Raw genomic sequence first — 19,357 nt, 5'->3', positions numbered from 1 at the left:
TGTACAGTCTCTTACATCTGGCTACGCTTGGTAACGTGGTTGGAGATTTTCGAAAGGCGAATTGCTTCTGTTAAAGAGACGTGTCGGTTAGGTCTTCTTCTGCCTACTTCTGCCGATGGGTTGACCGCATTAGCTTTAAAAAATCGGAATACATCGTGCACTACTTGGAGACCTGGTTCCTTAAACTACCAATTAAAAACTACATGAAAAAAAAACTCGAAAAGAGCGATATTTTTCGTGCGACTGTTAAAACTAAACTGCTACCAAACGCAGTCATCTGAAGCCAAGGTTAACTAAATTCAAACACTCAAGTGTTGACAAGTGTAGGGTGATCCATCAAGTGTTTCCATTAGAAACTACCGTTTACTGGACTCTTAAAAACGTTAAGCTTCATTGTGGAAATTGTAGACATTTAGTAAAAAAGTTTGACCTAACCGAGAAATGTTGGTTGAGCTTCTTCGGCTAAATTGAGAAGCTGAAAAATAGGACGACTAGCTTCTCCAATCTATTGATGCGACTTGTGCCCATCTGTGCCCTGTGTCCAGGCCCTGGCGATGCAGATCGATGACGAGTTTCTCACCTGCACCGTACGCCACGACCACGCCCGGCATGTGTTCTTCATCTCGACCATGCTGGTGTTTGTGTCGCCGATGAGTGTGATCGTTGTGCTGTACATTTTGATCGGACTGCACCTCCGTCGCTCGAAGTTCATCCACAGCCGCAGCATGCACCGAGGTTCGAGTGTGCGACTTAAGGTAAGAACGCGCCCGCGTCCAGCTCCGGATCGCGTCACCTTTCTGTCATTCTGTCACGCTGGTGGCGCCCCCTACAGCGCAACTTCTTGAGGAACCATTCGCACCGCACGACGGTAACCACGCTGCACGAGCAGTGCACGCTAGCGTCGTCGATGCAGGAGTTGGCGCCCAGAAGTCCGGCCATCCATTGCTCCACGGGGACCCTAGCCCGGGACCCCGAAGGATCAACGCCCGGGCTTACCATCAACCGGGCCCGTGGACACCGTGGGCCAGCGTTTCCGATGGACCTGGAGGATGGTCGGGTCAACTTGGCCGCGAGCCGGACGCAGGACAACGGTATCCGGCACGTGGTCAAAATGTTGGGTAAGTTTCCCGTTTCCCGAGTTCTTCTCGAGCCAAGGGTCATCGAGCCGATCACTTTCCGACTACCGCAGTGGCCGTCGTGATTGCGTTCTTCCTGTGCTGGGCCCCGTTCCATGCGCAACGCCTGTTCGCCGTGTACGCCAACGAGCACAGCGAGGACGACACCATCCGCCAGGCGTTCGACGTGCTGACGTACGTGTCGGGCATCCTGTACTTTCTGTCGACCTGCATCAACCCGGTCCTGTACAACATCATGAGCCACAAGTTTCGCGAAGCGTTCAAGGTAGGCCACGTCTCCAGTTCACCACATTTGTGGGGAGACTTTGAAGCTAGGTTCCCAAGTGCGGTTGGGCATCCTGGGTATTGAGCGTACTAGTATGTTTACTAAGTTTTGCGGGTTGATAAGACGGACATATTTTTATGGTTTGAAACACACCTTTTTATTCAGTATGGTCTTCCTGAATCCGCCCTTGTTCCAACGAGACTCCAATTTATGAATTTCATCACTGAAATGATAATCTGGAAGGACTTCAAAATACGCTTCCACTGCTGTTGGGACGTCATCATTAAATTTTTTCATTTTTCAAACAGCTTTTAGGAACCCAAAACTTCAGTCAAAATATTGGTAATACTGCTCAATGAGATGGCTAGGCCTTGTACTAAATCTGTTTCAGTGATTCGTTGATTTTCCAATACGATATCCCATAATTTTTCTACGATTTCAGGTGTTGTGTCTGTTTTTTGACGTTTTTTGACATGGATCGTTTTGAAAGCTAGTACGACCACGTTTAAACTCAGATTACCCCCTTTTAACCACCAAATTGAAGGCGTCCTTATACACTTTCTACATCATTTTGCTTTGCTTTTAAACGTTACAAAAATAAAAATTAAATTACTGCACGATACTTGATTTTTTTCATTGTAAAAATTACTGGAACACGTCCACCGACACGAAATAAGTGTCAATCGGTCACTTATTTCGTGCCGGTGGACGTGAAAGAAACATCACATACGTTCAAATGACAAACCAACATAACCAACAAAAATTAGGCTCATGGCAGCGCCCTCTGGTATCGACCCGTAAAACTTAGTAAACAACCTAGTATGTTGGAAGAGTGTTCTCTCGGACACCATTTTACCACCTATCGAGGGTCCTAGCGCTCTAACCACGGGTTTCTCCGGTCCGATTGGTCCGGGTACGGGCCCAATTGCTAACCACAGGAAACGTTGGCCCACTACCTTTATCGTCGTCCGAGCCATCAGATGAGCGAAGATCTGTTCTTCCGGAACGCATCGTGGCGGTGGCATTCCAACTACTCCCACTGCTTGACCACCTACTCGCCGCCGCCCTGTGCTTGCAGCATGCAGTTTTTGCTTCCTGCACGCTCGACGGCCCTGCACGGCCGGGTCCAACGACCGCTGGTCGTTTCGTTTCGGCGCCAGAAGTTCGCCTCGCTGCAGTATCACGCTCGGCCGGGCACATCATCGAGATGTGCCATCGCTCGGCACAGCTCGGCTCGGCAGGCCCAAGCGCTGCTCCCAAGGACGACCGGTGGCCGAACGGACCGCAGCCCGGGCCGTTCGTTCGATGTCATCCCGCTGGAGTCAAGATCACCCGAGCCGATGGACCTTACGCTCCGACCGCAGCAGCGTTACGACGACGATCCTTCGACATGCTCCAACGTGCCAGCAACCTCAACCGGATTCGAACGGTCCGATGCACCCGGTGGTTCCGTGTGTGCGGAATGCGGAGTCCATCACCCTGCGCACTGCAAGTACTCCCTCCCGGTGACGAAAGCTTTCGTAAAGCTTTCGGCACCCACCCCAAAGCTACCGCGTCGATCGCTACGAGCTTGGCGAGCGTCCTGGGCTTGCGGAAGTTCGGCCCACCAGGCGAAGCTTCCGATGCGTCCGGTCCGTCGGAGCCAAAGCCTGTCGTCGGACGTCGGCCGACAACAGGAACCGGTGGTACGAACCGACCAATAGCCGAAGGCGCCGGCCGCAGAGCGACAATTGGGAGCGCTCAACTGACAGTACTGGATAGTTGAGACTGTCTCGAGTCTCCGGCCATGAAATCGATGCCAAGATACATATCACTTCGCCAGGATCCCTTAGCTTCCGTAGTTCACGAACACGAGCACGTAAGTTAAGTGGCTGCTGGCGCTCCTTTTGTGGTCTGTAGATTAACCGAGATACGCAGTCGCTCCTAACTCGTCTTTTCGCTAGCTAGCTTAAATCTCCAAAATACCACGCATTGCTTACGAGGCTATCTACGGTTACATTTTCCCATAGGTGTCGCCATGCACGCACGCACGCTTCCCCTTTCGGTAGCGTGGTTGGTCCTGCTTACTATAATCTGCAAATAAACGCTAGCGGCAATTGATTCGTTTACTGTTGTGTCAGTAGCTGCTAGTAGGAGTACTAAATCTATTTATGTAGCAGGTTCCTATGATACAAGCGAAACCTTTTCCCTTCAAGTAAGTTGCTTGCTGGTAGTGGGAAAGAGGTCTGGAAATAAAAGAGGGTACCTTTCGGTATCATCGAGGCAGGTCGACTGTGGAATGTTACCGAAATGTTTATTGAACAACACATTACTCTCTTTCTTCCTGGGATCCTGTAACTTGCTCGTTCTTGTTTCTGAAAAAATAAAAATGCCAGTTCGTCAATTCAATCAACTGCCAATACGTTGCCAAGGTTCCGAATGCAATACGTTGGAAGGCGTCCATGGTAAAAATGAGAACCAACCAAGCGACTGTTTCCTACTTACCAAGTCGCTTCCTAGAATTTTTCTACAAGTCCGTTTTTCATTACTGACACATTTATCGGAGAGAGAGAATGAGAGAAGCGAAAAAGAGAAAAGAAAGAGAAGACGAGGGAAAACAGAAAGAAAAAGGAGGGAGAGAGAGAGAAAGCTCATTCGTTTCTTTATAATTCTTACCTTTCCTGCCGAGCCGGCGAATGGGTCTGGTAGATTTTCCGAAATAAAAACTTTATCATCGCCTTAGTTATTACCTTAGCAAACGGTTCTCTTTTCGTTCCACCAGCGGGGGAAAAATTGTGGTACGTATTTCTAGGTCTTTTTGGTTTCCCCCGCGGTTTTTGTTTGAGCATCAATCGAAATTACGTTTCTAAAGTTTATTTGTACTTTCTCCACGACCTCGTGCGCTATGTTTAAGTGTTTCTGCTAGTTTACTTCAAAATGTTGAAGACTTACGCAAACCATAAAGCTGTTTAATGAGAAACTAAAAAAACTTATGTTTGAATATGACCATACAAATTGACACGTTTGTTAAGGATAGTATTTCACCCGACACACTGTGTTGCAGCCCGGACAACGTCGTCACTGCTCGTACTCGTCCTGTTAGGCCTTAAGCATTTTCGAACGGCTTGACTTGATAATTATTAGAGCTAGTTTGGTACACTTGCAACTATGTTTTGGTCCATTTTCGGCTCCTCCCCTGGGATAGTGGTCTGCAAGATGAACCACTGCCTGCCTTCGGGATAAGTGACGTAACGGATTTCTATTAGCTGCATCAAAAGCGGACAAATGCGGGCGGCTTATCATTAGCCCCGAACGCCCGTAACCTGTCCCGAGTTCCCAAGAAGCCCGAAGTTGGCCCGCTTCTGTTTGAATGATTAGACAAAGTTATAATTAACGCTATTCGGAGTTTTCCTTCCTAACTACCGGTCCATTGGAGACTTATTTTGCTGCGGATCCGCCTGGCAGGCGGTGTGCGTTCACAACGACGGCTATTGAGAATCCGTCGATTCTCGAAGGTTCTCGGAGAAAGCCTGTTCTAGCTCGCCGTTCGTTCTAGAAAACTGTGTTCAGTACAATCGAACGCAGAGGATTTACTTAAGAATAGTACCACGCTCTTTTGTGCTGGAAAATTTTTCCAGCCGATCCAGTACCGAATCCCAGACGCATTGACCAAAGCCATCGCTCCTTTTCGTACTTGACAATTTGGGACTCGTTGAAAACTTTTTTTTTATGTTCACCAATCGTGCAGCTACCGAGTTTCTTCGGCGAAAATCTTGTATTTTCCTTCTGCGAAGTTGGTACTTTGTGGAATGTGCCTTTCGGTTCGCAGAAATTGATGGGACTGGGTCTAATCAGCTTTTCGCCTCTTTATTTAGCCCTGCCACCTTGCCTTGGTTACCGACTTTCTATGCTCCAAATTCCAAATGCCAACATTGCCAGTTGCCAGTTCGATGGTAAACGGACTGCTGAGCATTCTGAATGTCATTCCTACTTGCCTTTTTTTTTTCAAACGAATCCAACTAGAGCAGTATCTTACGCCTTTTACGCAACAGCTGCATGTATCTTTCAAAACTCACGCGATAACCAAATCAACCATCAAACAGACCCCTTTTTCCTGACAACTGCCGGCCCAGGAAGGAATATGCAAGCGGCCGCCGTCAAACCTGGTGAAGAGGCAAAAAAGAAAACTGTCTCGTCTATAGGCCACCGTAACGGATACTTCTGGACTGAAAATGAACAGCCTAGACGATCACCTCTGATAGACCTTTTGGAACACATCGGCTCCAAGCGGAGCTCATTCTCTCTTATACTTTGTAAATCACACATACACACACATCCATACACTCACACCTACATACACACATACAATCACACACGTACACACACTCATATTTTACACACCCAGACTAAACGTTTTCTAACTATGTGCTGAAGTTACTTCGCGGCTGGCTTCGCCATATGCCCCCAACGGGGCTGTTGCCGATGGTACGCTACAGCCTCGTGACGTCGTGCCGACCTAGGGGTCGTCTAGGAGACGAGTCCGACCGTGCTGCTGGAAGCGACGGAAGCGCGGCGGCCTCGTCCGCTATCGCGTACGGATCTCCAACTGACCATCCGAGGGCCGGCGGACCTGGCGGGCCGAGGCAGCGTTGGCTCCGGGACGGACGTGAGGGCTCCCGCCGCCAGTGCCGTGCACTTGAGCGAGTGGTCCCGGGACAGCGTTACGGAGTCAAAGGACTGCTTTTGAGTAGAGGACGAGTACAGGCTCTCGTCTTTGATGGAGTTGCCTGTCGGGATGGAGAAGTCCCGGAAATCCGGCGGACCAGAGCACCAGAGGGAAGCAAAGCGACGGGCGAAAGAAGGAAAGCGAGAAAGGGAGAAAGAGAACGTACGGATAAGATGATTAGAGTTAGGGCAAACGTATAAAAAAAATTAAAATTCAATTCGAAATAAATTGTTTATCCTGAAGTGGCCTTTTCGCCCATTTTGGGGTTTGGCATGTTGGTAGGACTGCGTCCGTGCCAGCTCGCACCGGTCACCGGTCATCCTGCATCAACCCCAACAAAATACTAGCGACCGCTTAAGGGATTCCAAGGGATTCGGAGAGAACTGTGACACTTGGTTGGACAGCAGCTGTCGTGGACCTGGAATGTGGATTAATCAAAATGTTTGCCTCCGCCTTGCATTGGGACAACAAAACACATCAGCCGCTGCTGCTACTGCTGGTGCTGTGGTTGTGGAAGACGTTACGCAACTACGTGTATCGTTCAATATCCGTGTGCTCGGCGGGTGTCGTAGCGCCCCGCGTTCTATGTGGCTGTTTGTGTTTTCCATTTTCTGTTTAGCCCCCGTCCCATCTGTCATTTCGCCGGCTCTGCTTCATGAATAAATTCATCGCCAATCCGTCGAGAAAATCACAAAAATAGCACCGCGGGCACAAATGAAATGGAATTCACTCGTCGACTGCGCGCATCTTACCCGTTTACTCCGTTGTGATAACAAGGTTAGCCCGATTACGGAACACAACCGCTGGGTAGCATTACCTGGTTTTAATATCACTCCCCCCCGAAACGAAACTTGATACCAGCGCGAAAATTTGGAATTGGAACATTTTGATGGGGAATTTACCGGTTGCCCCTGAAAGTTCCCTGTAAGTTCGGGCCAGGCATCTGCGAAGCCGAGAGATCGAAACCGAAACCCGTACACGCTCACCTGAGATATCGGAAGATTCCTGGTTTGCAGCGGAACGTCGCTTCCGTCGGGACAGCAGTCGGTATGATCGCTCCTTACTATTTGATTGACGCGCAATTTGACAGCAGTGGGCCAGCGTCTCCTAAACAAAATGGACTGTAAACGTGAATCATCTTAAATGACCGGACGAGACCACAGGGCCGCCGACGGCCCAACACCCAAGCGTGACTGAATGAACTGACTGAACTGGACGTGTGCGCGCAGAGTGGATGGTGGATGGATGGAAACGATATGATGCACGATGTACGATGTGGTGCCGGTGGCAGCAGCTCAAAGTAGAGCACGCCTACCGAGTCTCACCCGCAGTCCAGACGGCAGAGCTTAGCGTGTGTTGGTTGGCGACGGGCAAATCTATTACCGTCTCAAAACGTCAGACCGTAACGTTGATCGAATCTCGAAACGCGCTATACGAAAGAGTGATCCAGTGAGTCCAATTTTCTGGATTGTTTCCGCAAAGCCTTTCTTCGTTAGGTAAAGGTAAGCAGTGACAATAGCCGGTGTTTATCGCCCGACCGAGGTTGTACCGAGCAACGGAAACCCTGAACACAGCGGAACAGTGTAACGGTGTCGTAGTGAGCGATGGAAATGGGGACTGGAACACATGGGCTGAAAAGTCCCGAGCCTAACACATAAAAGTGCGCATCGCCTTTTCAGTTACACCTTCAGAAGCCTTCAGAAGAACTGACCTTCAGCAGCAAGCTGTTTAACTTTCATGAATACCGAGGTTTAAAACTATCAAATCGTACTTTGCGCAAAGAAACCAAATGTTTGTTACATTGAAACGAAAAGTTCTATTTTATGCAAAGGTGCCATCGCTAGATAAACATTTCTCCTATCTCTCTGCCACATCGTGGATTCCCAAACGAAAAAATTCTTCATCTTCTGCAGCAAACCAATCCAGTCATCTAATTTCGACATCCTCGTAGGAAACGAAATGCTGCTCAGCTAATGCGTGTCCCATCGATGAGAAAGAATGATATTCGGAAAGAGCCAAGTTTGGTGAATACAGTGGGCGGGGATAGCAGCTCCCAGTCAAGTGATATGATTGTATGCTGAACCAGTTTTGCTGTGTGGGTCATGGAGGCGCCAGGTTCAGTGGTCAATGAGCCCCACCTGGCGCCTCCATGGCGCACCAGAAAAACCGCACTCTAGCCGTTTTTCGATCAATGCAAGCTTCAAATTGATCATTTGTTGTCATCTGAATGAACGATTTCACCAGGTTTTAGGAGCTTGGGTTGCATCACACCTTTCCGGTCAGAAGTCATCAGAAAGTCTTTATATGGAGTTCTCCGACGCTCTGTGCTTGTTAAGTCGCCATTTTTAAATTATTCAAACCACTCAAAGCACTGCTATCTTCGTAAAACAAGCTCCGGTAATCATTGTGATGCAATTGTGTAGCAGTTTTCTTCAACAGGTAGCACAAAAATAATAATCCCCGCAAAACGTTATTTTCAGGCACAAAAGTTGACATGATCTAATCCTTTCAAAGATAAGTTGCAAACTACATTCTTTTTTTCGACCTGAAATCATTTACCCGATATCAAAGCAAAGTAATGTTGCGAAAAAAGCAAACCTAAAAGATCCAAAATTGACTGCTAGAGCCATCTGCTTAAGAGTTCGATTGTATAGTTCTAAACTTGGTAAATCCAACTTTGAACAAAAGGGCCCCGTTTTCCATGTTCCAGACTCGGAACTTATCGGCCCACGTGCTAAAACGATGGTTCAAATAAAAACGGCACGATTCAGTGGCAGTGACCGAAGTAAAGTAGCCGCCACCCGATACTATCCACTGGAGCACATCTCTGCTGCCTTCTGCCTTTCCCGGTCCCACACTCCTCTAGATGGGCCGGGATGGGCGGCCATAACGAAAATATAAATCTGTCGTCAGCCGTTTGGCGTCGTCGAAAGCCGTCCAAAGGGTTGCCCGGCTGCGCCAATAACCAGCGCCAAAACCGCTGCAAACTTTTATCATTCCTTTTTTCCCCCGTCGCGTAGCTCTAGATAAAATTATCGCCCCCGCCGTTCCAGAACGTTCGAGAGTCGGGGACTTCTTGGCAGATAATGGTCGGTCCGTTCGGTGTAAAGAAAGTGGTCTTCAGAATGCGTGAATCGCGAATCTCGAGCCCGGACCAGAAAGGACAGCAATGGAAGGAGGACGGAGACCGACGCAGCACAAAAAAATGGGATGGGACACCAGGGACCGGCCCGGAGCTGGGACCCGGCGGATCCCGGTGGAGTGCTAACTCAACCCGGATGAGTTTCCGGCGATTCCAGGACCGGACAAGATTCTTACTTTATTACGGTCTCCGTCCCGTTTGCGGCGCGCGGAGTTGGCGTGAATGACACGCCAAATAAATAAGGCGGAAAGTGGTCCGTCGTCCGGCGTAACGGGGGTTTTTGGTGAACACCCACACACCCACACCAACACCAGCTTAGTAGATTTCACCATCACGGACGGATAGGCACACCTGCAGCTATTGAGGTGGCGAACCTGAAATGTGGTTGCAACGACTGCTGGGCGGACCGGGTGCTGTGGGTGGGAAGGGGGGTGGTGGCTTGGCACCTACATTCGACCCCCTACCCCCCGCCGGATCCGTAGCCGCCAATATTTATTGGCCGAGGAAAGATGGGTGCCCCGAGGTTTCGGTTCGTTCGGTTCACTCATCGCCCAAACTGTCAACACAAAATGGTCACAGTTTCCCCATTTCGCATCCTCCCACCGTTTTGGGTGAGGAAGGTGCTTGTTTTGGACTTCAAGCGCACACACACACATACGCATGAACGGCACTTTGAAGTCGGTGGTATTGACATTCCAGAAATGGTGGTTCTGGCCGGCAACGTTACGTTGCAGCTGAGGCATTAAAACAAATTTTCTTGAAGTTCTTCTGACAAACAGATACGATAACCAAATCGTCGTTTGGAACCGCTCTGACGTCAACTAGTGTCATTATCTTGACCGCAGAAAGTCGCTTCTGAGGACCAACCTCTTTCGGGCGCGTATTCAGCCACCATTCTTATATTGGCACGCGCCTTCGCGCCGCGACCGGAATCACATTAGCGGTTCATGTGATCGATTGGCTGTTTTGAATGCCACACATGCGACCGGTTCCAGGGCCGTTCCCCCCCCTTTTGTCATGTACTTGTACTTTGGGCCATCACCGAAATTATCCGACCGCTGGCTTAGGGCAGCTGGTTTGGCTGCAGTATTAATGAAGTGGTACGCGAGCGAGCCAAACAGCGCAAAAATAGATCGCCCAAAAATGGGTGCTCTGTTGCCTACCGTTGAGTTGCCTAAAAACGCTACCCAATTTGAGCCTGTGAGCCGTGGGTCGACGGTGTTTACATCCGGTGCAATCTGATGTCCCTGTATTCCAACAATTTCTGTTTACGACACCTTGCCATGCTTGACTGTTAAAATGTCAAACGTTGTTTTGGAAATTGCAAACATTTGGTAAAAACTTTAACATTTACAAAATGGAACGCAACGCAGAAAAAAGGGGAAATATTAAAGACCTCGGTGATTATGTTAACACTGGATATACCACGCCGGGTCATTTTGACCGGTATAAGGGTGATCCATATATGATGCACTTTTTCATTTGGCTATAATAAACAAACGGACGTATATTTGTCAATGCTTGAACTTTTGATCAAAAGGTTCAGTCAAGACATTTATGTATGTATGTTTATGTAAATAAAATTTTGATTGCAGAAAATGGGAAAATATGAAAAACTTATTTCCAAAGTGGTAGATCTTCAACTTGAAGCTCATTTCCACCTCGGTCGTTATGTTACTAGTTACGTAATAGTTATGTTAATAGTTATAATAGTTACACAAACAAACCAGCTACCATTGATCACCTCCAGATCCAAGTCCGAATTTCTATTACCGATATAGGGCCAGAGACAATCGACAATGTACTCAAAAATAGATCGATCTAATGGACTACTGTTAAGCCATCCGTTTTTTAGTGTTTTTTTAATCTTAGAAGAACGGACCTTTTGTTTGTTTGTTTTGTTTTGTTCAAAATTGTTTTTCATAAAAAATGTCTTGAATGTACCTTTCAAATAAAAGTTCAAGCATTGAAAAATATTAATCCAATTGTTTTTAATAACCAAATAAAAAAGTATATGGCTGTATATGGCTCACCCTCATCCTATTGAAAACGGTGGTATATCTAATGTTAATAAAGCAGAAAAAGCCAAACAAATCGTGCAAGAGAAGCCAATGCACACCCACAACGAGAGACTTTTGGGTGCGGATTTTGGTCTGGCGACCCGATTTTATTTGAAAATGAAGAAAATGAATGTGTGTAGAAGGAAGGCTTACTGTGACTGCGAAACAGTCACCCAGACTTGTGCGGTGTGTAAAGAGACAGAAGCAGACGATTCAAGGACGAGACGAGATTGGTTTTGCAAACTCAGTCCACCGAAGCACGGAATAAACAAAAACAAAAACACACACAGACACGGCGATGGTACACTGGCACAAAGCAGGATACTTGGCGATAGCCGAAACACCGAAACACCAGGGAAGGCGCAACGGCTCCGGCTCCGGCTCCGGGATGTACGTACCTTGAACGCCTGCCGGAACTTGTTGCTCATGATGTTGTACAGCAGTGGGTTGATGCAGGTCGACAGGTAGTACAGGATACCGGAGATGTAGGTGGTCACGACGAACAGCTTCAGGATCAGCGGGTCGGACGGCTGGTGGTCCTTGTCGACGCCGTAGATGTAGACGAGCCGCTGGGCGTGGAACGGGGCCCAGCAGAGAAAGAACGCCACAACCACGGCCACTTGATTGGAAGGAAGACGAGAACGAGAAAGCAAAAGCGGTTCGTCACCGGTTCGTACCCAGGACCTACAGGCTCCGAACAGGTTCTCCCCGGTTCTACATTAGTGTCAGCGCGCTTCGCAGGATTCTGGTCGTGCGACAGACAGCTTACCAGAATACACATGCCCCTAGAACACAGGATGCAGGATGCGCCCCGCCAAAACGCTTACTATCTACGGCCTACGACGAGAGTAATCGCTAGCGACGACGAACTAATTAAGCACGTGCACGTTTCACTGTCCCCAACGCCTCGACTAGGGTTCGGCTCGGAATGCCCGTGAAGGAGCCACAGCAGCGTCGACAGCAGCTGGCTCTCGGCAGATGGCCTTCTCTGGTGTGGAAAACACGCTTATCTCCTCTCCTCGGGAGCGATCGAACAGCGATGCCCAAAGTGAATCTCCATCGAAACAATCACCATTAGCGAACAAAGTTTGCCAAAGCACCATGCTGTGGACCAGGTTCGGCCCAGGTTCGGTTTCGGGCGACCAAAAAACGCTGAAACGTTTCATGCATGCATGCTTCACGTCCCCATGCTGTCATAGGCCTGTTCCGGTGCCCCGACGGACGGACACACCACTGTACATTCTTTCGTTAATTTTTCGCCTCATTACGCCACTCGGTACCAGCCGGTAATGGAGTTGGCGTCCAAGACCAGCACCGGCCAACCATTAGAATAAACACCAATAAACATCTACTCCACGAACGGAGAGCTTCTGGGGGAGTCAGTTGTCAGCAAGTGTTGGAGTCCTTCAGTTTGAGCACCCTTTTGTAGGGTGTGCTTATCTGAAAGATGCAAAGGCCAAGGCCAAGGCCAAGTCAAGCCAAGGGTGTTTGCTTGGCTATCCCCGTCCCATTTCGTCCCAACAGTGTTGTGTGTTTGAGTGTGTGTGTGTGAATTGTAAACATACAGTGGATGGCGAAAAGAAATTTAGTTCAAGAACAGAAAATATTTTAGGAAATATAAGGATGAAAAGGAAACTTTAGTCAATCAAAAATCAATCAAAAACATTAAATAAGATGTGTAAATGATAGTTTTGCTGTACTTAAGGGATGATTGATACAGGAGACAAATTTTAGCCAAAGATATTTGGAACAAGCTAACTTTCGCTTCGGCGAAAACAAGTTTAGTATCCGCAATGCATATTATTCCACCCAGACATCCTCGTTTGTAGTGTAGCCAAACAACCTCGTTTTGTTATGTGGCTTTTCCTACAACCCTCGTGTATTATTTTGGTCCCGATTGTTTTGATTCATTTTGCTAATTCTGTTAAATTGAGGGGATTCTTTCGCATACTCCAAGGTTCATGAATAACCACATGTTCTCAATTGTTACCTGGTCTGAAAATAATGTTAATATCCTAGAACCTTGATATTATCACCCACGAGACACTGCATTACTGTTTCTGCTTACGACCAGCAGCTGTAATATGATGAACACGACCTTCATTTTCATACAGCTCGATTATTTTGTCGATTGCTTGGTCACTTTTTGTGAAAATTTGTGCAGTATCCCTGTTATTTTCCCCACAAACACTCAAAATAATAGCTAGTTTATGATCTTCATCGGTTACCGCCAAGCTCAGAACCAGTAAGATGTCTTGTGAATTCTTTACCGTGCGATTTTCAGCCCTAATTTTGCATTTTGAATACAAAAATATGTAAAAAATCACGTTATTATTGCTCACAAATAAACAAAATGTGCTCTAGTTTTTATATTACCATGCAAAGCGAAGGAAATTGGTGTGAAAAACTGAAAACTTCAAGCTTCCAACATAAACTAAGCTTGTTTTTGCCGGGCTCAAATTGACCTATGGCACATCTAAAAGTCGCTTAAATTTTGCTCTTAGAATCTCAATCTAATATTCAACGTCTCAAAAGAGTCATTCACAACGAAGATGTACTCATTTTTTCACATATTATTCAATTCTTCAGGAGCTTAACTTGTTTTCGCCATCCACTGTAGGATGATGGTACTAAAAATGTTTTCGTTCTTAAGAACGCGATCGGGAAATTGAACAATCATACCATACTCTCAAGCTCTTTTGATGATTTATGCTGCATGATTCAATTTTTAGGCCTCCACATTGGTGATGTAATCAAATTAATATGCTGGATACTGTGCTTCAGAAGCGGATTCTAGCGATATCGTATTTAGAAGACCGTTTAGATACCGAGCGTTTGCAACGGAGCTGTCTCAATCTCAACAACGCACGCACAAAGTACCGTGTCGGAAAGAAACAAATACTGTCTAAAAAAATCAACTGAAGCTCGTTGCCCAAGTCACCTGAACGAACGGAAACGTAAAACGTGGAAACCAGGAAGTTGAAGGAGTTCGATTACATTCTCCGTTTGAATAACACAAAATACGCTTTTCAAATTCACGTCATCTACAAGTCGTGAGTGCAATCTTCATCTAAAACCGCTGTGGGAGTCATTTAGGCGTCCCTCGTCTTGAGGTGGCAACGTTCCGGGATTATCGGTGCGTGTTACACTGTTAGATTTAGAAATGTACCATCTTAATTCTTAGCTGGAGAACACAGGACGGTTGTCGCGATGGTGAGGTGAGGACACTTGATTGAAGGAATTTTCGATTTATTTAGAGCAATTTCCTGCGGAACGGTAACCATTCAAGCGGGAAGTACGTGAGATACATTGAAAAGAATAAATAAGTTTATTATCCTGACCGCTGTAAGTGGAAGTGCCGTGAAATTGGTGTGCCCTTGAGAGAGTGACTTGCCCGCAGGGATATCGATTCGCGTAGTGAAATTTAAGTCCATAGGCGTTTTTGATCTCAAAGTTTGGCCAGCTTCGTTTCGATGTTAGTTCATGTCCGAAGAAGTTCGGCGTCTCCAGCGAAGAAATAGGCCATCAACTAGCCAGCTAGCACTGGGCGGAAGCAGGACTTTATTCGTTCTATCTGAAAGTGGATTCTGTTGCATCGGCTACCGAGCTGGCCATCCCGTCCCAAATTGGGCACCTCTTCGAGCGACTTATTGGAAAACTTCCGTAGCAAGGATTAATGTGTCACGTTATGTAATGGAACGTAGCGGCGTAATGTGTCACACGTAACAGGGGTGATTACTACATGCTAACGGGCCGTGAAGGCCGAGGAAAGTATAAAGGAGATTATCAGTTTCCGTCGCGTCGTTTGGCGTGACGTGTCCACCATCCGAGCGGCGTCTTGCGAGTTTTACGAAACGACTGTACCATCGCGTTGATTGGACAGGTACACCGTCCATGTAGTGACTCCGGCTCACGTGTGAGGCTGAGTTTTGTTTCTCCCTCATGGAACGGGCTGTTCCATATTAATGGACAAAAAAGATGCTTCTGAAGCGCGCGTGCCCCTCGAGTGCGGCCAAGACATTTTCGGTCGCCGTCGCCAACGCGCCAACTCCCAGCGGCGTTGAAGCAAGAAACGGCAGGTTATGGGAGGTTGATTAACGGGGGCTGGGGTTGAAGGTTTGGGATCCTAAATTTCCCGAAACGGCGCCGGCTGCTGCGGGGTGGGGGACTCCCTGAAGACGGGCGACGATGCGATGCCAGCCCGTGTATGATTATATGATTAGAATTTGGAGCGTGCGATCCCCATGTTGACGTAACAGGCGCAGGAGATGTGTAGGCGCACATAATACACCATCGATTGCAACGCACCGCCCGGTGCGATGGGAATTTCCATGGCCTGGGGACGTGGCAAGCAGTGAAATATCGACGTAACGCCCGACTGCATGGCATAAATTAGGCACCGAAGAACCACCGAACATACTGTGCGGCTTATGTTGCCCGACCCCCGAAAATTATCTCCCAAATGCAAATGTTCCCCGCTGAAGGGCTGCTTGCTTGCTGTAACAAACACATCAAAGGCCAGGCGCGGGTAGCTCTGAAAGTCGGCCATAATTTCTCATCCAAAGTCTCTCCCCAACAATCTGTGGAACGCACCAAATTTCAGCACGCTCTTCGCTAGTTTCTCGTATGCGTATGCGAGGTGTGTTCAAAGAGTGTCGTGACACAAGCATTACAGTTTGCTGCGATTGGCAGGGGCGCAGAGTACATCGGCCACAGGGTAGAACGGGCAATCAATATGCACACGAATGATGACACCGAAGGAGGCGAGCTGAACAAGATCACCGTAAAGACGAGAATGGAGAATTCCGAATCACAAAAAAGACTTTTTGAAGTGTCCAATCAAAGGACTGTAGTATCTGATGGGGATTACTTTGAAGGGGCACGAAATAAAGGGTGGTCAAAAGACCATTCACTTTTTCGTTTGGTTGTATTGAAAAACGGCTGAATATTGTTGTTGATGCTTGAACTTTTATTTGGAAGGTTCTTCTTCTTCTGCTACATACAATTTTGGTTGCAGAAAGTTGTTAAATATGAAAAATTTATTTCCAAGCGGTAGGTCGTCAAAAGCACTCGTTCATTGAAGCTCAAGCACCTCGGTGGCTATGTTAATAAGGTGGTATTGTGGTTCGAAAAATCCACATATCGTGCAAGAGAAGCCAATGCACTCACTACGAGCTACTTTGGGGTGCAGATTTTGGTTGATTGGTTCTTCGGGGAAATTGAAAAAATGGACGGCATTTGGTTTCAACCATACCCTCATTGACAACCTAAAGACCCAAATTCAAGTTGCTATTGCCGAGATAAAACCAACATAATCGAAAATGTACTCAAAAACAGATCGAACGAATGAGCTACTACCAAGACAGCCGTGGTAGACATTTGACCAAAATTGTTTTCCATAAAAAAAAATAAAATAAATTAACCTTTCAAATAAATGTTCAAGCTCCGAAAAATATTCAGCCATTTTTTTTTAATTTGAAGAAAATTGGCAGAATTTGGGAATATTTTTGTAACCCGTACGGATGATGCGTCACCCAGACCCTTCGACGGCTGGCGACTCACAGCGGTCACCCTACCTTACCTAGCATTTTCAGGACACGCCGCGTGCTCTGGCTGTTGGCCGAGGTCTGGCGCGAGATCGACCCGACGTTGGTGCACCGCTGAAGCGTGCCGTCGCGCTGCATCAGCGTGGACGTGCGCAGCTTGAGACCGATCAGCGCGTACAGCACCGTGATGAGCGTCATCGGGGCGAAGAAGAACAGGAACGTGGACAGCTCGAAGGAGTGCTGGATGATGATGCGCTTGACCACGCACTGGTCGATGCCGCCCTGACTGGTGACCCCGAACTGGAGGGCCTGCGGGACCGCCGACACGATCGCGATCAGCCAGATGACGAAGATGAAGCGGATGGCGCGCGATAGCTTGGACATGGTGTGCGACAGGAACGGGTGGCAGATCGCGACGTACCGCTCGACGGTGAAGGCCGTGATCGTGAGCACGGTCGCGTTGGCCGACGTCTCGGCGGCGATGCCGCGCAGCACGCAGAACGCCTCGCCGAACACGTACGGGTACTTGCTCCAGATGAAGTAGATCTCCTGCGGGACGCCCGACACGAGCAGCAGGAAGTCCGACACGGCCAGACTGAACAGGTAGTAGTTGGTGGCGGTGTGCATGGACTTGTTCTTGGCGATCACCACGCACGTGCTGATGTTGCCCACCACGCCCGTGACGAAGATCAGCGCGTACACGATCGTGATCGGGATCACCACGTACAGCGGGTCCCGCTTCGGGCCGTACAGGTCGGTCAGGTTGCCGGCCTCGGTCGCGGCCTCGTTCGCCTCGCTCACGGTGACCGCGGCGGCCGTCGAAGCGATCGCTCTCACGACCGCACCGAGACTATCGTTCGCGTGCGGCCACAGCAGTGACACCAGTGACTCGCCGGACCCCCCGGCTTCACCGGCTGACGGCCCATCCGTTCCGTTCGGCAGGTTCATGGCTGGCGTGGAAACAGGTCACCAGAGAGCTCCGTAGACCACCCGCTCAAAGGCATCCATTCTCTAGGTCAACAGTGAGCTGGCCGTGCTGTTTCGTGGTTGATCAGGTTCTTGGCTCCAGATCGGTGGCGCTGGCGGTTGCACACCTAGCAGACACCAACGGGTTGCATTCGTTGCATCGGCGTTTCTGGAAATAAAGCAATAAAATAACTTGGTTTGGGTTTTGGAACGGCCGATTACTTGACATGAGTGGAAATTGTTTGCACGGGAAAAGAGACGTCACAGAAAAGCTGCAGGAAAAAACTAAAAACTTACATTTCCAAAGCGGTTAAAAATGGCCGAATTTGGAAAACTCACATGTCGCGTGCAAGTGAAGCCAATGGACACACCTACAACGACTGTGACTGTTTGGTTTGGATTTCGAGGATGTGGCGGCCCATCATCGGTCCATTTTTCTTCGTCCATTCTATTTCAAAAATAAAGAAGAAGCCAGGATGGCGTACAGCGACACTACAATCGCGGATTCCAAACACTAGAGATGGACCACCCCCATATCCGAAATATTTCAACTACGAGGCGTTACTTCCGGTGATCCATCCGCCCGAAACAAGTCTGATGGACCAGTGTGTGGACCACCAAATGGGGACCACCAAAGCTCGTAATAAAGCAAATCCGGAAGGACCGGGTTCGTGAGTGCTCTTTCCGGGATCCATCACGGACGACTCTGTACCGATCACTAACGGTGGTTGTGACTCTAGGAATAGACGTCTTAAGCGGTCCATCCGGAGGAAGGAAGAAGTTTCCTGGGCCGAAAGCTACTGTGCCACAGTGGGGAATTTCTATAGGACAGGCGGACATATTTGTGTTTAGGGAGAATCTATGGACTTTTATCAACGTTTTTGTTTTATTTGTATGTGTTTTGAATAAACTTTTTATGTGTAATACACTTAACGCGAAGTATAATAAATAAGTTTTTTTTTTCATTATTTTATGGTTTTTAAACGCCTGAGCTATGCATTCTGCATTACACAAAAATGTTTTAATGGACAATCTAAACGCCTGATCTATGCAATCTGCATTACGCTCAAATGTTTTAATACATAATATTCTGCAAATATCGCATTTCTGATAAAAAAAAACTTATGCATTATAAGTGGAAATGGAAGGGAATTTTAGTATTATTTATTTAGTAGTATTAGTATAATTCTTTTCATCCAAACTTACATCGATACTATCTACTTGGTTAAATACGTGAACAATCGCGATATCATCATTAACGTTTTCCTTCGCGATAAAAAAATCCTTAATTATTCCAGGAAAGCTAAGTTTATGGGTTTTTCGTATTTTGTAGGTCACTGCTATGTATTGCCCTCATGAAAGTATCTTCTAAATTGTACCTTCTGGAAGTTTTTCTCGCGCGTGTTGCCCTATCTTGTCTAAAACATTTATGTCTTTCTGTAAACCTTTCTATCAAATCTTTATCTACATTAAGAACAGTACTTGAACAATACTCAGAATTTGTAAATATTCTTTCTTTACACTGACTACCGTAAAG

The 19,357-nt window shown here is 47.6% G+C and overlaps 1 protein-coding gene across 1 annotated transcript; it reads right to left on the bottom strand.

Annotated features, from left to right (window-relative positions):
* Positions 1-11: 11 nt before the first annotated feature.
* LOC131213724 (pyrokinin-1 receptor) lies at positions 12-17,764 on the bottom strand. The gene is made up of 6 exons (XM_058207838.1): positions 16,890-17,764; positions 11,707-11,927; positions 7,093-7,213; positions 6,011-6,167; positions 431-462; positions 12-64 (listed from the first exon to the last, which is right to left on the bottom strand). Exons 1-6 carry the CDS (start codon positions 17,479-17,481, stop codon positions 12-14), a joined length of 1,176 nt encoding a protein of 391 aa, XP_058063821.1. The 5' UTR covers positions 17,482-17,764.
* Between the last annotated feature and the right edge of the window lie 1,593 nt (positions 17,765-19,357).

This window comes from Anopheles bellator, chromosome X (genome assembly GCF_943735745.2).
Source record: "Anopheles bellator chromosome X, idAnoBellAS_SP24_06.2, whole genome shotgun sequence".
Classification (NCBI taxonomy): Eukaryota; Metazoa; Arthropoda; class Insecta; order Diptera; family Culicidae; genus Anopheles; species Anopheles bellator.
This window is presented reverse-complemented; position numbering and strand designations above follow the sequence as displayed.